Genomic DNA, 23,565 nt, shown 5'->3' with positions numbered 1-23,565 from the left:
ACTTTTGTTTTTCATTGTTAGTGTAAGTGTAAACTGTAATTACTGTAAGTATAAACTGTAAATGTAATTACTAACTGTAAAATGTTGTTTTTTTTAATTAAAAGTTCATATGGATTATTAATTGTCATTATTATATTATGAATATGATTATATGATTTTATTATCATTATAAAAGAATAATAGAATAATTGAGATCTACAGTAGATCTGTCTTTTAATTTATTTTATTGTAATGATTCTAACTATTCAGGCTCTCTCTGCTAACTGCTCCACACTGACAAGTTGGGTTTAGCTAGGGATGATATAATTAACTGGGTTTCCTACCTCTGTAGTCTAGAATATTAATTAAATAACAACAAAAAACCAAATTATGGTCACAATATTTAATACTTTAATATACAAATAGTTAGGGTATGTACAAATCACGTAATTAATAAATTAAATAAGTTTTAAATACATTAGTAATTATATATAATATAAAACGACTACACACAGGCATGCTGGTCCTTTTCATGTTTTCTGTTCGAGTGGCGTTGACTAAGTAATATGTCTTTGTCTCCTGGGGATGAGGATGCTGATGCAAAGTATTAATTTAGGATGTTAGCTTTAGTTTCATTATCACTATTTGTTAAGTTATCTTCTCCTTTTAATGGTGCTGTTGTTTCCATTTTCTAAGACTTAAAGTTTTAAGGTTACACACTGATACTGCTATATTTACTGCAAAACATGCTTTTGGTTCTTTGCAATTACTTTCTACTTCAACATTACTTGATTGTCCAGGTATCTATGTGCACAGATTTCAATAAGATTTTCACATCTCAAATTATAATTCAAAATATTATGTATATATTTCAGTTATTTAAATCCAGATCAATGTCAGGAATAGGAAAGCAGACACACAAAGGGGAAGAAAATTTTAAAGAGAAGATGCAAAAATTTTTCTTTAAAAGGACTTCAGCACCTCATAATGTGTCCAAAACAATTACAAAGGAAATTATTTTCACACCTGAAATACTCAAGGTTTGAAACTATTCATTTTTATTTTTATATCATGTATGTAAAATATATATCTATGCATGCTTTTTATGGCCACCTAAATATTTCAAATGATTAGGACAGTTAGGAACTCTTTTTGATTAATTTTTTGTTTATGATATATAAGCTTTTTTGATAAAGCTTCAACCAAAACCTTATATCAGCGGGGCATGGTTGCTGATTTGTAAAGCACTACGCTTACGAATCAAGGGATCTAGAGTTTGAATCTCGGTGAATACTGGGATTTTTAGGATACCCCTTAGTCCACCTAACGCTGATGGGTATGGGAAAAGTAAATGCAGTTGGTAATAGTGCAGGTCCTAGTTAATTAGCCACAGAAACAAGGAACTTTGCATCATCTACCTCATAGATTGCAAGATCTGAAAGAGGTAATCTTTACTTACCTCAGCAACGCGCAAAATACATATATATTTATAAAATAGTTACAATACATGACATTTAAACATATAATTTATTTAATCAATAAAGTTTATGCGTGTAAAAATTTTTGCTCTTCTTCATCATTTGATTGCTTGCATAATATATGTAAATGTTTTTAATTGCAAAAAAAAAAATATATATATATTAGGAAATAGGACCAGAAAGTCCAGCCAATAATAGAATTCGTACCATCAAGGAACTTTGTGAGGTAGTCAAACACAAACAGCTTGAAGATGTAAGTTTGCATGTTGTCTGTTTTCTAGGATATATACATATGTATTCCATAATTCTATGCTTTGAACCATTGCTTCTAAAAATACAAGTGCTGGTTCTAGACAAAATTTAAATATTGTTATGAGCAAAATTTTGTTTATTAGGTTTTGGGCACTTTATTAAAAAAATATATGCTTGTTTAAGGAAATATGTTATTTAAACTAATAATTAGCATTCATAGCATGGATAGTGAAAAATCTTATGGAGCACATTTAGAATTCCAGTGTTGGTTTATTTTCTTTCTCTCAAGTGGGAGTGGTGCATAATATAATATGCATTAGAAAACAACACATTTTTTTAGTTTTCATATAAATTTAATAAAATTAAACAAAAAAAAATTAAAAGATATTAATAGGACAACACTAACAGTGATTGCAGTGGGTTTGAATATTTAAAAAAGCCAAACACTCTAGCGCCCAATAGTGAAACAGCTATGAAACAGATGATCTAGTAGTGACCCATGAAATTAATGTAATAAAATGCATTTGTGACATATTGTAACTTAACAGAATGCTGTTGAGGCCATGTGGTTGCAAATTAGTGATCTTCTGCACACCAGTAATGATCCAGATAACAGACAGCTGGCTCTATACTTCTTGCAGTGCCTCCTGGAGGGTCAAGTAAGAAACTTAAGAACTGCTAATTTTGTTTTAAATTTTAAAAGCAAATTAATGTAACAGTGTGATTAAAGGCTTTTTTTATGGATTAATTTTTTTAAATATAAAAATTAGAATAATATATATTTTTTTAAATTGCTTTAGAATGTATGCTTTTTTAATTGAAAAGGAACAATTTCCAATAATTTAGTTTCATTGTTCCCAGAAGCTGTTTCTGTGTCACAGTCTTTAATGTTGCTTAACCCTTGATATAATCAGTTGGTTTAAGATTTGTTTGCATCAACTTGAAAATTATCTTCTAAAAAAAGATTATAACTTGAATCACTTCTAGACCATCATATATTATAAAATAAATAAAATAAGTAAAAACAATAAGTTAAATGTAATTTAATGTTGTATATCAATTGTTATGATTCATTGTAGTTTTTCTCTTTTTTTCTTTAAAGCTTCAGTATATGAGTATTCTAAGAGCACATTTCTTTAGAGTGATTCAAAGCCTGACTGATGCATCAGATATCTACAACAGGTTGGTTTTTTTTTTTTTATCACATTCATACACAGTCTATTAAAATATAATCTTAGAAAGTTATAATATTTATTGTGCAGGAGGACATTAGTAGTATAGAAAAGAACATTTTGATAGTTTTGGTGGTTGGTATCTAGTAGTTGAGTGGATGTGTTGTTGTTGAGCAAGTTGTGAGTCTGTTTACTTGAAATGATATTGCTTGTAGTTGCAAGTTTTTCAGTACAACACACCAACAGAACCGATAGTATAAAATAAATTAATCCGGCCTTTAAGAACACAAAACTTTATTACAGAAAAAGGAGCATAGTCCACATCATTAAGTTACTACAAGTGGTCTTTCCTTTTCATCTGTATGTCTCTAACCTATTTCCATTCTAACTTTTTAATGTCACTAAGGAAATACCCAATTAAACCCAACTTCTACCTGTCAAGTTTTCTTTTTTTTTCCATCAGACTGGAACTTTTCAAAACTCTCAGTGAACAAGGAAAAAACCTTCTTTACTTTGAAGATAAAGTTGGTAAGCTATTCAGCATAATTTTATTGCTAATCTATAAATATTTCTAAAGTCATACTATTTATTACTTAGCAAGTTAGTCCCTCAAGATCTTTTTATCTTACACCAATCACTCAATTATCTTTCAGGCTCATTCTTATTGCACTGGATGCCAGACGTTGTCTCTGCAGGATATGTTGCATCTTTTCTGCCTATTATTTTAAATGTCATCAAATACAATGCTGCTTATTTGGATGAAGATGTTATGTCGGGGCTGGTACAGTAAGTACAAAGTTTGCTTCCTTTTGTTTTTTTTAAATGTCAGTTCAAGAATATGTTTTTAATAAAGTTTTTTTAAGTCTAATAATAGTTAATGTAGGTGATATTTTCTGATGGATTGATTGATTTCTGTATATGGATGAACTAAACATTTCTTTTGAAATGCTACATAAACATTGTTAACTTTGTGTCTTCTCTTATAGTCATTCAAAATGTGTATGTAGTCCAACCATCTTCTCTTTTCTAACATCTTCTAATGCTATTTGTCTGTCAAAGAATTTCATTATGTTGGTCTCTTGTAATTTTTGCATTTGTCTCAAGATGTAATTCTTTTCAAAACTTTTAAAGTTGTTTTGAACACATTTATTAGGGTATCATAGAATCCTCTTTTTTTTTATTTTAAAGTTTACACACGTTGTTGAACACATTAAAGTAAAATTTACTGGAAAAACTATTCTACTTAAATTTTGCATTGTAGTACTGCAACAATTTTTAGAAATTCTATGCTGTGTTTTGATTACTGTAATGCAAATGTTTTCTCCAGACAAACCTGTATGATCCCAAACAGAACACGATCAGAAGAGGAACTCACTGTGAGTACATTGACTATTTTCTCAAAGAACTACCAATGGTTTTTAACATGTACAATAGTTGTAAATTATAGTTAAATAAACTGTTACGTTCTATTGTTGTTTTTGGCCTGGACTGATAGCTTTAATGATAAAATTGCAAGTTTTACATAAATATTTATAATAATATTTGTATAATTTCTGTTTCCATAGAAATGTCTGCAGGTGTTGGATGCTGTTGTCTGCTATAGTTACCTGCCTTCCGACTCCCTTTATCATTTTGTTGCAGCTCTGTGTCATACTGTCGACAAAAAAGAGTACAGTGAAAAGTCCTGGGAAGTAAGTTGCCAGAAACAATTAAACATTTTTTTTTTCCAGCTCTATGTTTATCTTTTTTTTTTTAAATTTATAGCACATACAATTTTTTGTTATTTTAATTTAATTTCTGTACTTTATATACTTTCTTTTTGTCCACTAGCCAGAGATCTCAAGTTTTTTTGTCCTGTTACCTTATCTAGATAGTTTCTTGAATTATTGGGCATGTTCTTTTTTCTCATCTTTAAATAATCTTATTATGTAAATTCTAATAGTATTAAGCATTTTATTAATGTGATAGGAGCATTCTAAAATATCTGAGTTGAGTCTTATACTATTTTTTATTCCTCTCTCTTTCTCTGGCTCTTAAACACATATTCCTTAGCTAAAGGTCAGTACTGCTAATGCTGAGGAAGCAACAGTTTGTGAATGCCTAAATATACATGTAGGTTGCTTGAACAGCCTCACGTATCTGCTTCTTCCTACAAATCTGACTATACTTCTGGAGTTAAATTCTGAGATTTAAATGGATTTCCAATCCACATTTTTGGCAGAACTTCTGCCACATATAGGGAAATGGCAATAAAATTATAGAAATTACTTATCGACAAACTTTTCATAAACAAAGTGGGAAAAAAACATTCAGCAGTAGATATATACTATATTTGAATGAATCTATTTATTTATTTTGTTAATTCCAAAAGGACTCCTTGTATTTCAGCTGATGAAAAAACTTCTAGGCACATACCTGGGTCACAGTGCTATATGTACCATGTGTTCCATCTTACAAAACAAGTATGAGGAGAATTAAATAACATTCTAAGTATTTTAAAAGTCTATCCTCACATGTTTATTGTCTTTTTTTGAACGTCTGGCATTTCATATAACGTTTTGTGTGATTGTGCAGTGTCTTAATTTGTATTCTTAGTTTTTGTTTTATTCATATCATTTAATAAAGAAACAAACAAATTCTGAAATCATTATTTCTCATAAAAAACTTTTGCTTCTGTTTTATATTTATTTTCACTTAATATTCACATTTCTCTGAGCATTATGCTAAGTTTAATCAAACTTTCTACCAAACATTTTTTTCCATATAGTTATGTATAGCTTAATTAAGAAAATTTTGACTAGACATTTATAAGTAGAGCTCATGTGCTTTTTTTAATGATGGTTTGGAGGAGTATATGTAGCCAGAACAAGAGCCTATCATCTTAAAGTTTGTCACATTATGGTATCAAAATAATTGGGTGTACTTTAGTTTTCATAAGTAAAAACTTCCAACAATCAAACAATCACTTGGCAGTCAGGCCCTTCACAACTCATGCCAGCAGGTTTAACCAACAACAAAACACAAGCAAAGTTGTATTAAAAAGTTCTATTAATGTTTATGCAGGAGTCAGCCTGTAGATGTTTTATTGTTGAGAGGAGCCATTTTCTTCACTGGGATGGCTCTGTGGGGCTCAAGAAGAGTCACAACCTTGAAGCACACATTTACTTCTGTGTTACCCTCCTTCCTGCAGGTACCAGCCTCAGTCTTGTTGTTCTATATGTTAACTAGGTTGAGCTCTTTAGTTACTGTCAGATTCATAGCACTGGGCTTATATGGATGTCTTTTTTTTTTTGTTCGTCTGGTAGTTATAGCGTTATAGAGTATGTAGTGAGTTAAAAGTATGTTAAGTTTTTTTTAGATTAAATGAATAAATTTAAAACAACTTTTCCACCAAAATAGTTGTATTAACACTGGAGTATATAAAACAATTAATTTATATTTATTTTTGTAAAAAATTCCTTCCCCAGTGTTTTTTGATTCATAAAGGCTTTGTTATTCAATTCTTTGTTTGGAAAAGAGGCCTTTTTGTGCTTTATTAAGTTTATTTTGCTTTAAGTTTTGTTTGGTGTAGTAATTTAAAAGGACTAATAAATTTTTGAAATACATTTTTTTCTCTAATTCTTACTTCTATTTATTTATTTAAGTGATGATAAATTCATTAAAAAAAAAAACTCAACACTAGGCTAAAAATTTGATATTAACTATTTCACATGTCATAAAATATATTAGTAAGGTTTTGATAAACATTTAACTTAATAAAATTTAAATACTTTTTTTGTTCATGTATATTTTTAGATAAAAAAAGTATTTTTTACATTTCATTTATTTGGTATAGGTTAAGCATATACCTTTACATTATCATACTTCTTTTTTTCCTTGTCATTATTGGAACTATGAACATGAAAGACTATTCCCTGGAAGTAGATAATTTAAAAATGCACTTTGAAGAGTTCCACAGTTTTCCTCAATTGATAAGTTGAAAGGGATCTGGGCATCTGCTACTAGTATATGAAAAGAATGCAGTTTTAAAACATTCTAATTGTCAGATAATTACAGGATAATGATATACTTCCTAATGTTGAAGTTTCTTTTTTTTTTTCATAAATGTGTAGGCCATGACCCATGAGAACAGCATAGTGGCCTATGAAGTTGTGCTAAATATTCAGCGTTTGGTCCACAAGTATGGCAAAGATCTCAACTACATTACCTGGGAGATTGTCCTTGATATTGTACAGACATTGCTCAATCAAATAGATGTAAGTGCTTTTATTATTAGTAAAGTTAGGATATTTTTTTAAGCAGCTGGTGGGGTAAAAAAAAACCTTTATTGAGTTAAACAAAAATTATCGTAACAAAATGTATTGCATGCAAGATCAAGGATTTTACATCCCAATAGATTTATATCACCAGTGTCATATATATATATATATATATATATATATATATATATATATATATATATATATATATATGGCCAGGCAGACTTTATTCAACAGCCTCCCAAATTTTAGTTTTAAACCACTGTCCTTTTGTTGTTTTTTTTTTTTTCAATGTCTATTTAAGCATTCAATTTCTAAAATAATCTTTACAAGTTTTATTGTGATATCACAACCAAAACAAATTATTAATTTGAGAGTTTCTCTTCTATTTTACATGTTTAGAGATGTGGCTTTGAAAAGAAAGTGGCCACTGAGACTCACCAAGTCATTACAACTATAGAAACACTGAACAGCAGTAGACAGTTTTTTGGCCCAGCTGACCGGCTATTTAAAATTGTCGAACAATGTGCAAACAGCCGACCAGTGAGTTGTCTGAATTTACACATTTTGTTTTATCATTTAAGTGAATTTGGTAGGAAATTTTCTGTAATAATTTGTGTATTGTTTTTATAGTTAAAATGAAATATAGATCTATGCCATGGATTCAACTTGGACAGCCATATGGAAAAAGACTTCATATGAGTCTGAGCTTTATAAAACTCCTAATGACTTAAAAACTGGTCACAAGATAATCCTGTTTTATCCAGCACCTAGCCAAACAAATGTGGACGGAAGACCCTAGTGGATAAACTTTCAAGGCTAAGCCAATGTTAATAAAAAAAATAATAATTTTAAAATATGTATCAAAAAACTTTTGAGAATCCTTTTTTGTTAGTAAAATGAATTCATATTTGTACAGACAAGCTCAGTGTGTGGCCTAATAGACTATTACCACAATCAATTCATTCAACCAAAGAAAGAGAACTGGATAGAGATAGAAACTCTTCATAATCTGATGGAGAAATATTTCAAGTAGGTTTTTATATCATTCCATTCTCTCTTTTATATACGTAGGACAAAGATGTTCATTGATGTATAGAAGTCTTGTAGGATTTACTGTCTTGCATTTTGACTTAGAGCAAAATAGATTTTACATCTGAATTGTGTCACAATATTTTGCTTTAAAAAAAAAAAAGAAACTAATGTAGCTATTTTTATACCTAAATCATAACTTGTGTGATTTTACCATTTATAAACAAAGCTCTAGAATATTGCACAAAGAAAAATGTTATTTTAATTTTGAACGTGTTCAAAATTTACAGTATTTGAGAAAAAATGCTATTGAATGTTAAGGTTCCAAAGCAAACTACTTATTTAAATATTTACAGATTTTAAATTCATCATGCTGAATTAATTCTTTCAACATCACAAACAGCTTATAATATATTACAAATTGTATTTGTATATTGTAATGTCAAACTTAATTTAGAAATTCCTAATTATACAGATGTCAGACCAGAACAGAAATAAGGAAAAAAACTTTGGATGTTTTATCTTGTGTACTCAGTGTTAATACACACATTCTTGAGGTCAGTCTGTTGTCCAGTTTTTGTACATGAAATTTATCACATTTTATCTACTTAATATTTCTCATAATTCAAAGTACTTAGGCTCTTCTTATTTACTTATATGTTGTCTGGTTGAGTAGTATGTGCTTCTGTCAGTCATCACTTCCTGAGTTTGAACCCTCTCAGCTGCCATCCCCTTGCTGTCCTGCTGGAGTTTTGGGCTAGGACTTAATAAAAATCTTCCTTTCTGAAGGAACATATGAAACTTTTAAAAGAAAATCTGTCTGTAGTAGGAGCTTGAGTTAATTACTCCAGTTTTTAGAATTGTTATTCTTACATTTTTTTTAGATTTAGGTAAGCATAAGGCTGCAATATTAACAGTTTAGAATTGTATACTCAGAGTTTAAAATATAAATGTACGTTTTAGACTTTAAAATATTAAGTGAAATTTACCAGTTTGAAAACAATTTTGGGTTAAAAAACAACAACTGTTTTACTGACAATTTCCTTGTTTTTACTTATTTGATTTGTTTCAATTTTCTGATGTCCAGAAAGAGTTGATTGAGTATGTGGTCATCCCTCATTTTATCCACATTGGCAGTGACCCTGACACTGAGGTCAGATGTAAGGCTGTGGAACTGTTGATAAGTCTCTGTGAGCACTGCCAGATGAATGAGTTTTTCGATCTTATGTTAATAATTGAAAACGTGAGTTCCTATACAATTTTTTAGTAAGCTTATGCTAAGAATAGTAGCTGTTAAATAAATGCTTATTTATATTTGAATATAATACATACACTTTTTTTGGTCATTTTTTGACCATTTGCTATTATATTTTTGAAGGAATATATACATTAGTCTATTAATCTTTATTTTATTTTTTGTTCTCCGTTGAATAATAAGTACTTTTTTTTTAAAAATCACTTCCCAGATATTAAAGAAACCCTTACTGGGAGCATTGCCAGATGGAGAAAAGAAAGATGAGACACTTGCAACATTTGATGAAGGACATTTGTTAGATGTACAGACATCAGTAGAAAAGATCTGTGATCTCTTTAAGGTACCGTACATCATCAGTTCTATTCATTACTAAATCTTCGTAAGTATTTTTGCAATAACTTCCATGAAACAATTATACATCTAAACCTTGTTACACATAAACTGCTTTGATGTATGAAATGAAGTTGTAGTTTAACATAACCATATAGACAGATTAAATAATTAAATTGGATAGGTATTAAATAGATAAATTATATAGATAAGTTTAGGTTCAGAATTATCATAGACTTCTAAAACATGTTTTGATATCGATTAGTGGCTCCTGCTTTTGTTTCTCTTCTTTTTCTTCCTTCTTATTCAAACATTTAAAAAAAAACGTGAGGGTGAAGGTTAAGTATTTTTGTGTAAGTGATCAGCTGTCTTAAATTGAATTCCTTGTTTCTTTTGTTTCCAGATCAAGTTATACCAGGCTCCAGCCTCACACTCCCACAGACTTTATGAACTCCTCATTTCACATCTGGAGCTGCACTACTCTCACCTGTACCTTAGTAAAACAGCATGTGGCATCCGTAAAACAGTGAGTCTCACTTGGTATTGTCTGTTAACTCTGATCAGTCTGGTGAAAAGTTGTTCTCATTGTTCTCATCATTATTACCTCACAAAGTGCCAAATGTTTCACTTATAAAATACATGAACAAACTTCAGTATAAATTTCCTAGTATGTTGTTAGTTAACCTAAATAATTTTATATCATTAGATATCAATAGACATTTACAGAAATGCAAACATGTAGGCTGTAAATATTTTGAATTTATAGTTGAAGTCTGTTTTTTTTTTTGTTTCTCAGTAAAATGCGTTTTTCATTTGTCTGTACAGATTTTCAGTTTACTTTTGCTTCTGCGTGCTGATAGTCATACTAGAGTGGGACTAGCAGACAGGAAACCTGGGGAACGACATGTGTTCAGCCCATACTTAATGTGTCAACCCAGGTAAATTTATGGTATTTTACAATTTCCAAAAAAATTTCAGCAGTGAAATAAATGTGCATTGTGTGACAGAGATTGGGTCATACATGTAAGAGATTTCAAGGCTCATTGAGATTATGTAATTGAACACAGACAACTCTTAGAGTTTTAATTTTCAGCAGATGTACTTAAGAGCTAATTGTTTGTAATAGACATTTCAAACCTGATATTAAAGTTCTTTGAAAGTCTCAATTTGTTTGATATCTAGGGTGTTCAAAATAAAAGTATCTGATATTTATGAGGTCAAACTTACAACTACATTTGAAATTAGTATCTATTAATTAACCTTAAACTAGATTAACATTTTAATGGTTAAAATAGTAAAACTGTAATAATTGGTATTATGCGATAAGTATGCAATAATTATTGTTTTAAACAATATTCACATAATAATGGCTTAGAGACTCATTTTAATCCCCCACTTAAATTAAGAGATCATGACAATATTTAATTAGTGCTGGCATAATTATTTCAGAAAACAAAAATTGAAGTGGCTCTAAACAGAAGAAATAGATAGCAGCCCAATCATGTACATTTTTCCCTCAAAAGAAGCTGCATAAACTGTTTTAACTCTTTCTCTCCTAATTGATAATACCATCATTAATTTGAACTCATTAAATTAAATTAATGTTTGATTTTATAAACTTTACTTTGTCTTATATAAAAAGAGCATGCATTCCCCTTTAATTCTTTACCAAATAAAACATAAACTGATAACAAACAAAAATGCTATTTAAGCTTAATCAAAGAAGGGTAATGAAATACTACTGAGCAAAATGAAGAATTCTGTCGGAACGTGGAAAATAATTACAGAGAGAAAGAATTAAATTAACAAAACAAAGTTCCAAATTACTGAATTAAAAGCCTGTTTATTATCATAGGGCTTGGCAGAAGCTTTGGAAAATTTAGAAATAACTTTGAGTTTTGTTAAAACAATTTCTCAAGATTTGACTCTACTGGCTTAACGTTTGTCCTCTTTCCTAAGTGATGACCTAGATGTCCTTGGCCTGAAGAGTCCCACTGTACCTGGACTTAGTGCCAGCCAGATCTATGCTGTCATTGAATATGAGCACACATTCAAATTGTTTCTCTCCTGTCTGGAAAAAGTAAGTCTTCTAGTTTGTTGTCACTAGATACATTGGTACTGTCACATGATCATTTTCTTCAACTTGACAACTTTGGAAATTGTTAAAACATTTACTTTGTGCATTCATTGAGAATCCAGAAAAAAAAATCTAATAAATTTTTCACAATAAAAAAACAACTCTTATCTATCTTTTAAAATTTAATTTGTCACAATGTTAGCAATTGTAATGATCCATATTTAAATCTCTACTAATTAGTATCAGTACTAGATAAGAATTGTCCAATGTTTAAAAAGAAAGAAATTTTAAAGACAGTGAATAATATTGAACATAAATATTACATTGATTTTCAGCTACTTTCTTAAAGTGATTTCACTTAACTTTTAACTAGTAACAAGCAGTGCATATTTTAAAAATGTTAAAACATTTTTAGGCCTAGCTTTCAATACAATTTCTTAGAAAAATCAGAATAAAAAAGAGCAGCTGCATGAAAAAATATTTTAAGGATTTTTTTTTTATAAAAGCTAAACATTTTTAGTTAAAACTTTTTTTTATTATTATTATTATGTCAGCAATTATTTTTTTCATTCACCATTTGACTGTTTTTATTTTTTAACTTACAGTATATTCTATAAAATTCAAATATAGATACATTTATGTTGAATTGTTTGACTTGTAGGAAAAGGACTGGCTAATCCTGCAGTCTGTTCTGGACAATTTGCCCTTGATACTTGAAAACAAAACATTAGTGCTGTCTGGAGACAAAGGACTCATTGACGCTCTGTGTGGAAAACTGTGTGCTATGGTTAGTCTTGTAATTGTAATTATAGTTTTTATCTTCTGACAGTTCAATAGTTATTGGTGTTCTTCTTAAGACGTAGATGGACTTAATAATGATTTTGTTGTTTAAAACTACAAATTTTTAAGAAGATAAATTACTGTTTGATAGATGTAATTGTAGATTAGTTCAATTATAACTTCTGCTATTGTTGTAGGTGAAAGATCGAACTGTAGACCAATCACAGAAATTGATTAACCGTCCAGCAAGTTTTACACGTTCAGATTTCCACACTTTTGTTTTTCCAGTTTTGGCTTCCATTGTCACTTATCATACTTATCTGGATAAACATCGTTTGGTGAGATATTGTTTTGTTTTTAATAATTTTGTTAATAATGTAAATATAATGTTGATAATGTTTATAAAAAACATGAATGTTTACTATTGTTGACTAAATTATGATTTTGAATTTGATAATCAGATATGTGCAAATGTTTAGTTTTAGTGGTTTCAATGTTCAGTTCAACTGGAGCATACTGTACACCAATAACCAATATCCTATTTGAGATAATATCTTTATGGCAATGCAATCAGTTCTTTTATTCTCTTTATCCCATAATCCTGTGGGAGGCATATGGGAGCACTATTTTGTTCTTTTACTTATGTCATTTGTCTCAGACATCTGCCATTTCAGTTCTTGATGCAATTCCTTTTTTTAAAAGCAGATGATCTTCTCCAGATCAGACCTTACTGAAATATTTTTCTGTATACCTTCAGTCATAAGATCTTTATGGTAATTAGCTCTGTCTAAGCTGATTTTTTTTTATTCTTTTAGAAAAATACAATAAACAGACCCAATGTTGCACATATTGAATAATTGGTCTAGCAGTTTAAACTCAGACCTATTGTGATGAAAGTTTAGTGCTCATAGCAGTTTGGTCCGCCTAGTCTTATCATTGGGACTCTATGTTGTTCCCCAGAAAGAGTTAGTTAACTGCCTGGAGTTTGGTCTCGTCTCCAAGTGTGCTAAAGTCTGTGTGACCACCCTGAGGATCTGCTCTCTGGAAATGAAAGAACTGATGATGAGGATGTTGCCAGCTGTCCTGCTGTCATTGTCTAAAATATCAGCCACTATCTCTATGGCCATACCAGTCTTGGCATTTCTATCTAGTATGTATGTTTTACCTTGTTATGAGATCTACTGACTTCATTATTTTGTATTTTAATTATTTTAATTTCATAGCCAAATTCATTTTACAATGAATGAAAAGCATTATTTACTGAAATTAGATTATTTCTCCCACTCCTGTTAATAAAAAAAAAATTGTAATTGATATTTTAAAAAGTTTCTTTCTCTTAGTTTTATGAATAGGGAAAAACAAAGAACATTTTATTGGTACTACATTATAAATATAATGTCCTGAGTACATTGCGTTGCTTTAAACAGTTTTAGATTTATTTAGCTCTCTCAGTTGATTGACATAAGATGAAAAAAGAAAGTTTAAACTATTGATGAACTTTTCAGGTATTGTTCGTATCCCAGAACTTTATGCTAATTTTGTTGAGGACCAATACATGAGTGTGTTTGCAATAGCTCTGCCCTATACAAATCCTTTCAAGTAAGTCAATTTAACTGAAATAATGTTTTGTACAAATTAATTGGGACACAATTTAAGACTGGTATATTTATTCCAAGGCACTTACTTTTGTCTGAGTAATGAAAATGTACCTTGATAAATTTTAGAGAGGTTTCTCTGACAGGCTTTTGTGAATTTGATTTAGTGTAGGGTTGTTTTTTTAATCTCTATATATTAGTAAGTCACGAATATTTACTGAAATGTTTAGTTTTGTGTTCCAGATTCAGCCACTACACAGTGTCTCTAGCTCATCATGTGATTGGCATCTGGTTCATTAGATGTAGATTACCATTCAGGAGAGGATTTGTCAAGTACATTCAGAGGGTTAGTGTGTTGCTTTAGTGTTTATTCAGATCTAGACATATATCTGTATATAAAGAAGATGTCAATTAGCGCTTCTTCTATTTCTTTAGCACTTTGGCAACTCAAAAGAACCTTTTTTTCCCATCTACCACAAGTCTGCTTCCATTTCTCTATTGTGTATGTTATCTTCCACTCTAAGTTTTTGTTAACTTTATCTCTATATATTAGCACATTGTCTTTTAGTGCTGACAAACCATATTGCTATTGAAAAAAAATTGTTGATTGGCTAACTTTTTTATACAGGGATTGAAGTATAATGTCCTACAATTGTTTGAAGAAAATTCAATCCGACATTTAAGTTCATACAATCAAGACTCTAGTGACAGAAGCCGCACATGTTCTTTGAATGAAGGACATCGCAGGTAGGCTAGCTTAAATAATTTCTAAAAACAAGCAAAGTATTTTAAAACATACTTTAAAAAAAAAACAAAGCTTGTCTAAGGGAAATAACTCTACATTTACAACTATCTCCCAGTAATGTACAAGTTATTTTCAAAATTTTTACCAGACAGACAGAGTTGATATAAGCTTTGTAAATTAGATCACTGTTGCTGACTTTCAAGATAAAATTTTGAAAAAAAATTAGGTAAAAGGGAGATGCTATTGATCTATCATAAAGTGTTGGCATTATCAGTTAGTAAATTACAGATTTATAAATATATTTCAATAAACTTTGGAAGCTCTTAGCTGACTCTTTTGAATTAATTGTTAGGTTTCTTCTTAATCTCTTATTGTGCAGCCCTTCTGAAAAGTCCTTGGGACTCTCACAACCTCACACAATTTATGTCATTAATCCATCCTCTCTTTTGTCATCTTTGCTTTCTTCTGCATGACACTGTGCATTGCAGGATTGTTTTTGAAAAAACCTTGCAACTTGACTAGATCTATACTTTCTAAGCTTTTGTCTTTAACAGGGATGAGCAAAACATCAAAATAAAAAGTAGATTTATGGCTATGGCTGAGCTTTTCATTTCTTTTATGTTCCCTGTCTAAAATGTTTTGAAGTTTACAAAAACATCTCTAGGTGGGGGGATATGTGTTGAATATGACAATTTTGATTTTTTTTGTCCTAAAGTGTGTTTTTTTTGTTAAAGTTATCTAAGTTTGTTTTTTTGTTAAAGTTATCTTAGGATAAAATTATGCGTGTATTAGGGGGGGGATCATCTATTGAAAAGTATATTTAATATATAAATTTCTTTGCAAATTTTGTCAATAAAAATATTATTTATTTTAAAACAGGCGTCGTAATATGACTGGAATTGAAGGCATCAGAAATGATGGTCGAATTCCAATGGATGAGAAAATGTCCCAGTTTCACAAAGAGTTGACAGAGACATGTGTAGATATGATGTCTCGCTATGCTTTTGGCAATTTTTCAGCATTGCCAGTTAGGTAGTGAAGTGTTTATAAACAAATTTTTCTTTCTTTTAGAAATTCTAATTAGCCTTTTACATAAAAATATTACATAACATTCTCAAAGTGCCTTGAGAGACATTATGCTTGTTATTGTTGTTATATAGAAGCATGTTGGCTGAGTGGTAAAGCGCTTAGCTTCTGAATCAAATGATCCCTGGTTCTAATTCTGGTGAAGGCTGGGATGACTTTCAATTTCAGGATCTTTAGTGTTCCTCAGACCACTCAGCTCTAATTAGTAAGGGAAAAGTAAAGGTGGTTGGTTATTGTGTTGGCCACATGACACCTTCATTAACCATGGGCCACAGAAACTGATGGCCTTTACATCATCTGCCTCATAGATCGCAAGGTCTGAAAGGGGGAGCTTAACTTTACTTTTTAATGTCTTATATACTTATAATAATTAATATGATTTTTAGCGGCCCCCGAAAGAAAAAGACGCTATTAGTTTTGTGTGGCCTGTCTGTCCGTCCCTCTTTCCATCCTGTTTAGATCTCAGAAACTAGAAGAGAAAATAAAAATTGGACATCATGATATTTTAGATCATTCAAAGTTCTGATGCAACGGCTACTTTTTTCTTTTCGAAAGTGAACCATCTAATTTTTTAAATTATATATGCAAGCAGATTTTTTTAAAAATTACACCACTTTTCAATGAAAAACTTCAGTGGAGTTAACTTTTTTTAAAAGGTCATGGACTTCTTCATTAATAACTCAAGTTTCATTCATAGATTCACGCATTGGTAAAAAAAATTTGCATCTAAGGTCACAATAGTAAAAGTGTCATTGAATAGAATATGGATTCAAATGTTTTTAGAAAAGAATTTTGACACGAACTTCGTTTTAGTTTTAAGTTTAAAAAATAACAAACTACTTTTATAGCGCACAGTTTTGACATATCCTCATTATAGGGGCCTACACTTGACAGTCTAAATAAGACTAAATAGAGCCCTGATAGATATATTTATAATATATATATCAAAAGGCCTACTATTCACGATCATAACATTGCCTTAGGTCTAGTTATTTTAAGATTAAATGTGTATATTTATGTGAGTTCTAGTCTAGATATAGTAGATTCTATATGTCTATATCTAGTTCTAGATCTAGACTTAGATCTAACTCTAGATCTAGACTTAGATCTAGTTCTAGACTTAGACTTAGATCTTGAATCTAGATTTAGATCTAAAACTTAGATCTTGAATCTAGATTTAGATCTAAAACTAGGTCTAGATCTAGCTAGATCTATGTCTAGTTTGTATGACAAGTCACAAGTGACAATGGAGATATTAATTTTTATTTGCAAGGGGAAAGTCTTAATTTTAAGTCATTTGTACACAATTGTAGGTTAAAGTAAGTTAAAGTAGGTCAAGATTTTTTTTTTTTTCATGTTGCCAATTTATCTAAAATCTTTTTTAGTTTCTCTTTATTACATGTAACGTTATTAATTTTGAATTTATGGATAAGGTTAATAATTATTATTTTAAAAAATATAAGTGTAGGCTAAATGAATATATGGAGATGCTGTGGCTGAGGGGTAAAGCACATGGAACCAGAAGTCCCGTGTTCGAATCCTGTTGAAGACTCTAGGTGGGCCACTTCGGGGCAGATTTTGAGTTTGTGTTTCCACACAAACTGTCTTTGTAACCTTGTTATTTATTAAAAATTAAATAGTAATAAAAAATATATGTATTTAATTTTGTCAAAGGTTAGATAATAAAGAATATTTCTAAAAGGGACTTAGCTTAGAAGATATGTGTAATGCACATATCTATTATGTTTATGAAAGAGGATAAAAGCTTTATCCCCATTAATTTCAGAACCCCTGTGGCACAGTTCCTGTTGAAAGATGGCCAGTCTGGCATGTGGGTTGTAGGGAATAAAATTATCACAGTCACTACAAGTGGAGGAGGGGGAAAATCTGGAAACTCTGGCCTGTGCGACAACTGTCTGGCTGTTTTTCAGAATTCACAGAGAGAGCTAACAGGTGGGGCCAAATCCAGTAATGTTGCCACAGTAACATCTGGAACTAGACGGAGACATAAATCTATGGCAAGTTTAGGAAGATCCCAGACACAGGTAAATGTCATTGGTAGACATAGTATCATCAAAAAAATGTAAACAAAGCCATGGAGAATGTTTTATGTTAGTTTATTTATTGACAAAAAAAAATATCTTCCAGAACTGATAGATCTATTTCTTTAGCTTTAAATTATTTTTTTTTTAAAGTATTACTGTTATGAATATAATTTACTGTATCAATATGTTCTTATTGTTTACATGTGCTTGTAACTTGTCCTTGAGAATGTGTTCACAACATGCTAGAGATGTTTTAAAGCTATATCGTTCTGTTTTATTATGTTTATAGCAAGTCCATTTCAATCTAGTGACATCCAGTGAAAATCAGTGCGTGTATCTATGCCAGCTATTAAGGCTGTATAAAATCATAGGATTCAATATCTTGGATACAAGGATGACTGTGAAAGTTTTATGCTTTGTATCATGCTGTGGGGTATGTTGCTCATTGGAATAAACATCTTGGCTACTTAACTGAGAGAGCTTGAGTTCAAATCCTGATATCAATTAGGGATTTCTAATTTGAGATTAGGCTTGAGCTGAGTTGTGAAAGGCTTGAGCTGAGTTGTGAAAGCTGTGTGCCTAAAGCACTGCAACCTTCTAGATACCCCCCCCCCCCACCCAAAGCATGCTCACTAAAGAGTTGGACCACAGCAGCTGAGCATTATACAAAAGCAATTATTATAATAATCTGTGTAAGATTCTGTGAATCCATTATGCACTAATGCAGTCAAACTAAAAAAAAAGCCAACTATGTTTTTTACTTAGATCGATTCACTTGGAATATCCCTTGAGACAGACGAATCTTTACACCCTCGCCGTTGTCGAGATGACATGAGTCTTCCTCAAGACAGCCATGATATGTATGGTAGAGATGATGCTGCTGTACAGACGGGGAGTTCACTTAATAAAGAAGGAATGGATTCACTTATAACAGGTCATAATTTTAAAAAGAAAATTCTTAAAAAATAATATTGAAGTATTCTGTTTAAAAATATATTGTAAGTGGATTTGGCTAAACTAATTTCTAATTTGGTTTGTGTGCAGAGAATAAAAATCTGGTGTCAGAAATAAGAACATTCTCTGCAACTCAGTGTAGCTGCTGGTGCACTAGCTGGGCAGAGGTCAATATTCGCGGTGCAAGTGGAGTTGTGTCTTGGATGATGAGAATAGAGAATGAGTCCAGTGGGTACAGTTTCTACTCTGACCCCTCTCTCCCTGACATAACACAGTTGTTGGCTCCACTCAGATGCAAGTAAGGACGTGTTGGCTTACATTGGAAATGGAGGGTTAGCTCAAGTTTCACCCAAACTGGTTGCAATGTGCAATGATAATAATTATATAGAATTCATTTAACATTCTTGTGTACTATTTGTACTATTTCATTATTCCCCAATCATAAAATGAGCACTATCAAATCAAATGCCCTTGTAATAATTCAGAAAAATGTATCTGAACTCACTAATTGGTGTTTCAAACATCTAGATTGTTTAAAAGCAAAAAGTATGAGTAATTTTTAATTAACATAATTGGTAGGTCTAGTGCTTTACAGCTAAGCCAAAAGTCCTAGTTAAAAGTTGTAGAATATATATATATATATTAAGGACATTTTAAGTCTACTTCAGGTTTTCTGATATTCATTTGAGTTTGAGTTTGACCTTTGATAATTATGTAAAACTGCTGACCTATTTAGTTGCCCACTGATCACTAGGTTCAAATGGATACTTAAAAATAAAATGGCCAATATCTTTTAATTTTTCATTATTCAGTTGGTAAGATTTGAATAGAAATTGACTGGGAGATTATGTATATGTTTCTCAGGACACCTGATTCTGACAGTATTGGAAAAATTGACAGTGGTAGTCTTTGTGAAGAAGATTATGAAACATTGCACTGTCAACATTTCTCAGGAACAGACAAAACATGTAACCTTTTTTTTTGTTCTCTTTTCAACTCTTTTTATTCTGAAGACACTGTGAATGTTTCTTTTAATTTCAAAAATAGATAGAAACAGTATGTCATTAGGTATAGAAACACTATGCCAGCAAGTGCAAATGTTACACTGAAAATCCTATATTTTTAGAATTTATTCTTGAAATAAAGTGCTAGTTGTTAATATGCATAATAATGTTTTACTGAATTGTTTGTCCACAGTAGTTCTTGGAGAAAATGAAAGTCAAACACAGACATCATCACAAGAGGTGAAGTGTTTTATGTAATAACTTTAAGCTGAATTACATGTAAACATGGTCAAACGCTTAAAAACATTTGAGTAAAAACACTTGGCTTAAATAAAATCCATTTTACTTGTTCAAACAGACATTGAAATTTAATATTATACATATTTCTAAAATAAATTAATATTTTTTTAGCCTAAGAGTATTTATGATGTGATGGCCAAACAAAAGCTTTTTTTTCTGATAAATTTAATGTTAGTAGAGACTGAAATTTTAAGATTTCCATGAAAGAGGAACATTTATTTGGGGAAAAAAGGTTCATTATAATTGTGCAGGGCATTCGATAACTTTGAATGTAGAAACATAAGAACTCTGCCTGAACCTGCTGAATAGATCTTAAGGTCTCATTGAATGAATTTTCTTTCATGACATGCCTTCATCTCTTTCTCATCTCATCTGTACCTTGGCTTGCATTGTAGGGATGCTGTGAAAGTTCGCGTAACCAAATCCCTCCACTTTTCCCGGCCAGCAGTTGTTCTTAGCAGGATATCAAAAGACAGGCCAGTCTATTCTTTTATGTTATCCAGCCAGCCTTTCTTTGAATGACCCTGCTCCCTCCACTATACCTGGAAGAATCACTTTTGATAGTGTCTTACAATATGACCAAACCATCTCAGCTTTTGTCTCTTCACAGTAGTGAGGAGTTCCTTCTTTTTGCCAGCCAGAGTGTTGACTTGTAACAGTATAAACTCATTTGTCATCTTTTCCTGGTATCTGATATTTTTCTGTAGCTTTTACTCTCAAAAGCTTGGATTTTTCCACAACCATATAGGTGTACAAAGACCACTAGCGAAGAATGCCATTATGGGATTTATAAAAAAAAGTAGCATTTTACACATTATAGTTTTCAATAGATATTACTTGTAATAAAATAAACCTGTCTGCTTGCAGGCCTACAGTACTTCTGGACAATCTGAGACAAGCTTTCACTCAGTGCTTAGAAGGACCAGTTCCTCCCCAACATTCCCTAGTGGCTCTCTCAGCCAAGAACCAAGCCTGAAACACAGTGGGCCAGACAAGGAATCAATACTTGGTACCACTGTGAAGAGTTTGGATACACACGGTTCCAAGAACAGACCTGAGGCTGTTGACTTTTCTCAAACTGAGTTTGACTCTGCTCCCATCATGTCTGCTATCAAGAAAATTTCAGAGGCTGTGGAGAGGAAGTCAGACTTATCACTGAAACTTTCTATGAATGAAAACAAACAAATGAATACTTCCGAGCCCAACCTCTCGCAGAAATCTTTTGAAAGTAATGACAGTGTATTCCAACCCACTTCTGCACCTGCTGTCAAAAGGGAAGGGTTTGATCCTGCTCCTTTCCGAGGCAGAGCTGAAACAAGTTCTGGAGAGTTACGTAGATCTATCACAGGATATCTTGATGGAAGGAGACCTGCACATAGGAGTTTGTCTATGGATCTAGAAGGGAAGAAGAGACCTGATAACTTGCAACTGTTAACTAACCATAACAAAGACACCTCGCAAGGACAAGGTTAGATTCTTTTTTTTTTTCTTTTGATAAACTGATGTTTTTTTTTAAATTTATTCCAATAGTGATTGAGAATTTAATGAAGATAACAGTATATCACTAATTGATTTTTAGTAACTTCTTATTAAATTCTCTATTTTGTATGTTTGTGAAATGTTTCATCTGGCTTTGATTGGTGATAAGAGACCTTGGTATTAAAAATCTTCATAAAAATCGCTAATATTTAAGATTATTTCTCATGCTTCTGCAAAATTCCCATGTGACATCAGAATCATAAGGCAGTGAACTTAATGGCCATACAGGTTAAATTCACTCAGCAAAGTCACTTGATGTAGCATCGTCACTTGCTATAGCATAGTCACTTGATGTCACAATTTTTTTTTCTCATTGTAATCCTTAAACAGCCACTAGATGATTACCTGTGTGTAATAACAATTGTTGTTATTTTTTTGATAGACAAATCAAGTAATAATCAAGTAATGATTAATGTCTGCAGTTTGTAAACAAAATTCTAAATTAGGAAAAAAAAAAGATTAAAAGTTTCTCACAATTTATTTGTTTTAGAATTGTTGTGTACTATGAAATAGTAAAACAAATCGGCTCTAGGATACTGATACTTTTTCTAAAATCTGAAAAATGTTTAGGTTAAGATAATTTTATTGGTCCAAACAAATTTTAACATTTTAAACAAATGAAAATTCGGTTTGACTACAATAGTCCTCCTCAGCAAACAGAAACAACATTGACATATGTAACAAATGCACACACACAATCAGCGTTTTATGACCTAGTCTTCTATGTACTTCTTGGATGACTATGGTGCAAGATTACTTTGGAAGTTTTGGTGTTCACTTCTGAAAAAAATGAAAATAAAAAACAAATTTTTATGGTTCTAAGTCAATTTAACATTTTAAAGCAATTTGTTGCCAAAAATGTAAATTGAGATCATTTTCAGATTTCATTTTTTTTATTCCAGGTTTAAAATAGAAAAGAAATTATCATAAATGTCATATCTGAGTGCGTCTTAAGAATTTCCTTTGGTTTCAGCTTCTCCAACTGAAGGATCCAACTCGTCCTCTCTTCAAGATGAAGTTCCTGAGATGAGACAATTGAAGAGACGTGGTCACACTATCTCTGTCATACACTCAGCTTCAGATTTGAGACGCACTGAAGATGTTGACAGCCGATCTCAAGTAAATTATGTTTTCTTTTCTTTTTTTTCAACTTTCTTTTCTTATTAAAAACCTGTTTCACTCTATTTTTTACTTAATAAAAAACTTTTTTCACTTTATTTTTACTTACTTTCTCTAACCCTATATATCTAAATGTTTTCAGGGTCCAAGCAGTTTCAAAGACAGTAAGGTTGGACTCAACCCCAGCTATGTCTTCCTTCAGCTGTACCACAGCCATCCATTAGTTCAGAGTCAGGAGGTACCTCTTAAAGTGCCTGAGACTGAGGTCTGTATTATTCTTTTTTTTTCCATATAAAAAGATTTTCTTGTCCATGTATTGTATTCTATTATCCAACTAGTCATTGAAGTTTTTTTTTTTTATTTTATAAAATAGAAATTTCGTCGTACAGTTGACATCCTGGACCATATCTATCCATATGAGACGCACAAAATTGGAGTGCTTTATATGGGGAAAGGACAGGTAAAGTATAAAGATTTTTTTTACATATTAACTAAACTTTATAGTTTATTATATTTCAAGAAACCTAAGTTTTCAGTTTACCCAGTCCTCTTAGAAGTACTGTT

At 31.1% G+C, this 23,565-nt stretch overlaps 1 protein-coding gene across 4 annotated transcripts in view; it reads left to right on the top strand.

The window, feature by feature from the left end:
- LOC106078613 (tuberin-like) overlaps positions 1–23,565 on the top strand; it is a 34,250-nt gene that overhangs the window by 642 nt on the left and 10,043 nt on the right. For 2 of the 4 annotated variants that reach the window (XM_056019235.1, XM_056019232.1), the window contains exons 2-36: positions 855–1,019; positions 1,624–1,710; positions 2,258–2,368; positions 2,812–2,891; positions 3,345–3,409; positions 3,535–3,667; positions 4,209–4,257; positions 4,447–4,572; positions 5,270–5,343; positions 5,945–6,071; positions 6,994–7,137; positions 7,543–7,683; positions 8,060–8,172; positions 8,648–8,729; positions 9,260–9,415; positions 9,639–9,767; positions 10,161–10,283; positions 10,583–10,695; positions 11,717–11,837; positions 12,496–12,621; positions 12,812–12,952; positions 13,575–13,764; positions 14,120–14,213; positions 14,453–14,555; positions 14,838–14,956; positions 15,834–15,986; positions 17,827–18,085; positions 18,851–19,019; positions 19,130–19,337; positions 19,904–20,007; positions 20,237–20,283; positions 21,211–21,811; positions 22,856–23,001; positions 23,144–23,266; positions 23,375–23,461. In XM_056019235.1, the coding sequence (XP_055875210.1) occupies positions 873–1,019; positions 1,624–1,710; positions 2,258–2,368; positions 2,812–2,891; positions 3,345–3,409; positions 3,535–3,667; positions 4,209–4,257; positions 4,447–4,572; positions 5,270–5,343; positions 5,945–6,071; positions 6,994–7,137; positions 7,543–7,683; positions 8,060–8,172; positions 8,648–8,729; positions 9,260–9,415; positions 9,639–9,767; positions 10,161–10,283; positions 10,583–10,695; positions 11,717–11,837; positions 12,496–12,621; positions 12,812–12,952; positions 13,575–13,764; positions 14,120–14,213; positions 14,453–14,555; positions 14,838–14,956; positions 15,834–15,986; positions 17,827–18,085; positions 18,851–19,019; positions 19,130–19,337; positions 19,904–20,007; positions 20,237–20,283; positions 21,211–21,811; positions 22,856–23,001; positions 23,144–23,266; positions 23,375–23,461 (4,791 nt within the window). In that variant the 5' untranslated portion in view covers positions 855–872. Of the gene's footprint in view, positions 1–564; positions 584–854; positions 1,020–1,623; positions 1,711–2,257; positions 2,369–2,811; positions 2,892–3,344; positions 3,410–3,534; positions 3,668–4,208; positions 4,258–4,446; positions 4,573–5,269; positions 5,344–5,944; positions 6,072–6,993; positions 7,138–7,542; positions 7,684–8,059; positions 8,173–8,647; positions 8,730–9,259; positions 9,416–9,638; positions 9,768–10,160; positions 10,284–10,582; positions 10,696–11,716; positions 11,838–12,495; positions 12,622–12,811; positions 12,953–13,574; positions 13,765–14,119; positions 14,214–14,452; positions 14,556–14,837; positions 14,957–15,833; positions 15,987–17,826; positions 18,086–18,850; positions 19,020–19,129; positions 19,338–19,903; positions 20,008–20,236; positions 20,284–21,210; positions 21,812–22,855; positions 23,002–23,143; positions 23,267–23,374; positions 23,462–23,565 lie in introns of those variants that run through there. The other 2 variants (XM_056019233.1, XM_056019234.1) reach the window with 2 other exon arrangements.

This window comes from Biomphalaria glabrata, chromosome 2 (assembly GCF_947242115.1).
Source record: "Biomphalaria glabrata chromosome 2, xgBioGlab47.1, whole genome shotgun sequence".
Classification (NCBI taxonomy): Eukaryota; Metazoa; Mollusca; class Gastropoda; family Planorbidae; genus Biomphalaria; species Biomphalaria glabrata.
This window is presented reverse-complemented; position numbering and strand designations above follow the sequence as displayed.